The 1,285-nt window shown below is 52.1% G+C and overlaps 1 protein-coding gene across 1 annotated transcript in view; it reads right to left on the reverse strand.

Annotated features, from left to right (window-relative positions):
• Window positions 1–1,081, reverse strand: part of TMEM220 (transmembrane protein 220) — an 11,292-nt gene extending 10,211 nt beyond the window's left edge. The window contains exon 1 of the mRNA XM_029960050.1: window positions 1,046–1,081. Coding sequence (XP_029815910.1) covers window positions 1,046–1,081 — 36 coding nt within the window. The remainder of the gene's footprint in view (window positions 1–1,045) is intronic.
• Window positions 1,082–1,285: the final 204 nt, after the last annotated feature.

The raw sequence follows: 1,285 nt of genomic DNA on the forward strand, positions 1-1,285 counted from the left end.
GCCCCTTCCAATGCCTGACAACCATTTCCATCAAGAAAAGCTTCCTCATGATCACACACAAAGCCTCCTGAGGCCTTCAGTGCACCCCAGGCCCCCCAGCAGAAACCACCCTGCCAGGGCTTTCCATGCCACAAGCGTAAAACAGAGCTCTTCACTCATTTCCAGCTTCAAGCTCTGGAGCCCCAGCAATTCCCAGGAGCTCTGGGATCCTCTGCAGCCCACTCAGGGCTGAGCGTTCCTTCATGATTCCATCCTTCTATGCCTAGGGGGTCCACCGGAGACCCTTTGAGGCCGCACAGCTGCAATGCAGGGCTCAGTGGGGCGTGTTGGGGTACCGGAGATGGAATTTGGAGTCCACCAAGGAAACGTGGGGCTCTGCAGCTACAACTGAAGGCCCGTTGTGGTAGTTTGAGGTACCAGGGAGGAAATTTTTGAGGCCCCCTGTAGCAAACTAAGGGGCTCTTTTCTGTAATTTGGGAACAAGTGAAGCATTTTGCGGGTGCTAGGGGGTTGATCTGTGGCCCCTTTCAGTACCTAAAAGAGGCTCCAAGAGAGCTGGAGATGGATTTTGGATGAGAGTATGGAGTGACAGGACAAGAGGGAATCCCTCACCTGTCCTCTGAATATGTCCAAGAATGCCCTGGAGTCCGTAAGGAGAAGTGTGACCAACGCATTGCAGGGAGTTACTATTTGCACTGTTTTTGGTTTCTGATGTACCTGCAACTTTTGTTTCTGTTGTGGGTCACCGGTGGACAAGTGCGTGGGAGACCCAGATTGGGGTCCTGCAGACAGCTTCCAGGATGGTCAGGAGTCCAGATAATGTGACTGCTTATGTACCTGAAAGAGAATTAGATCTTTGTCTTGGTGAATTCACGTGGACAAATTTGTGCAGTAAAACTGGCAAATTGTTATGCAAAAGTATAAACCCCTGGAGAGGGGCCTTCCTGAGCTGCTGTTTGAGCATCCAGCTCCAGCTCAGCCACAGCCTTACCTGAGTTTGCCCATGGAGCTGTTGATCGAGCCCTTGACCCATGAGGTGACTTACCAACTTGACCTCACCACCATGGATCTCACCAGCCATCACTGGGCTGTGTCTGATGCTGGTTACACCCACCAGGGCTGATCCTGACCCATAGGTTGACTTTCCAGCTTGACCACAGGTTTGCCTAGTCACTATGAATTGTGCTGGTGATCTGGAATCTCAGTTGGATCCAGTTGGGTCTGCCCTGCTTGCCCCGTGCCAGGGTGGTGGGATGGGCTTGGAAATTTGGTGATGTTGAAGAAC

This window comes from Manacus vitellinus, unplaced genomic scaffold (genome assembly GCF_001715985.3).
Source record: "Manacus vitellinus isolate BGI_N305 unplaced genomic scaffold, ASM171598v3 scaffold_24_pilon, whole genome shotgun sequence".
In the NCBI taxonomy this organism is placed as follows: Eukaryota; Metazoa; Chordata; class Aves; order Passeriformes; family Pipridae; genus Manacus; species Manacus vitellinus.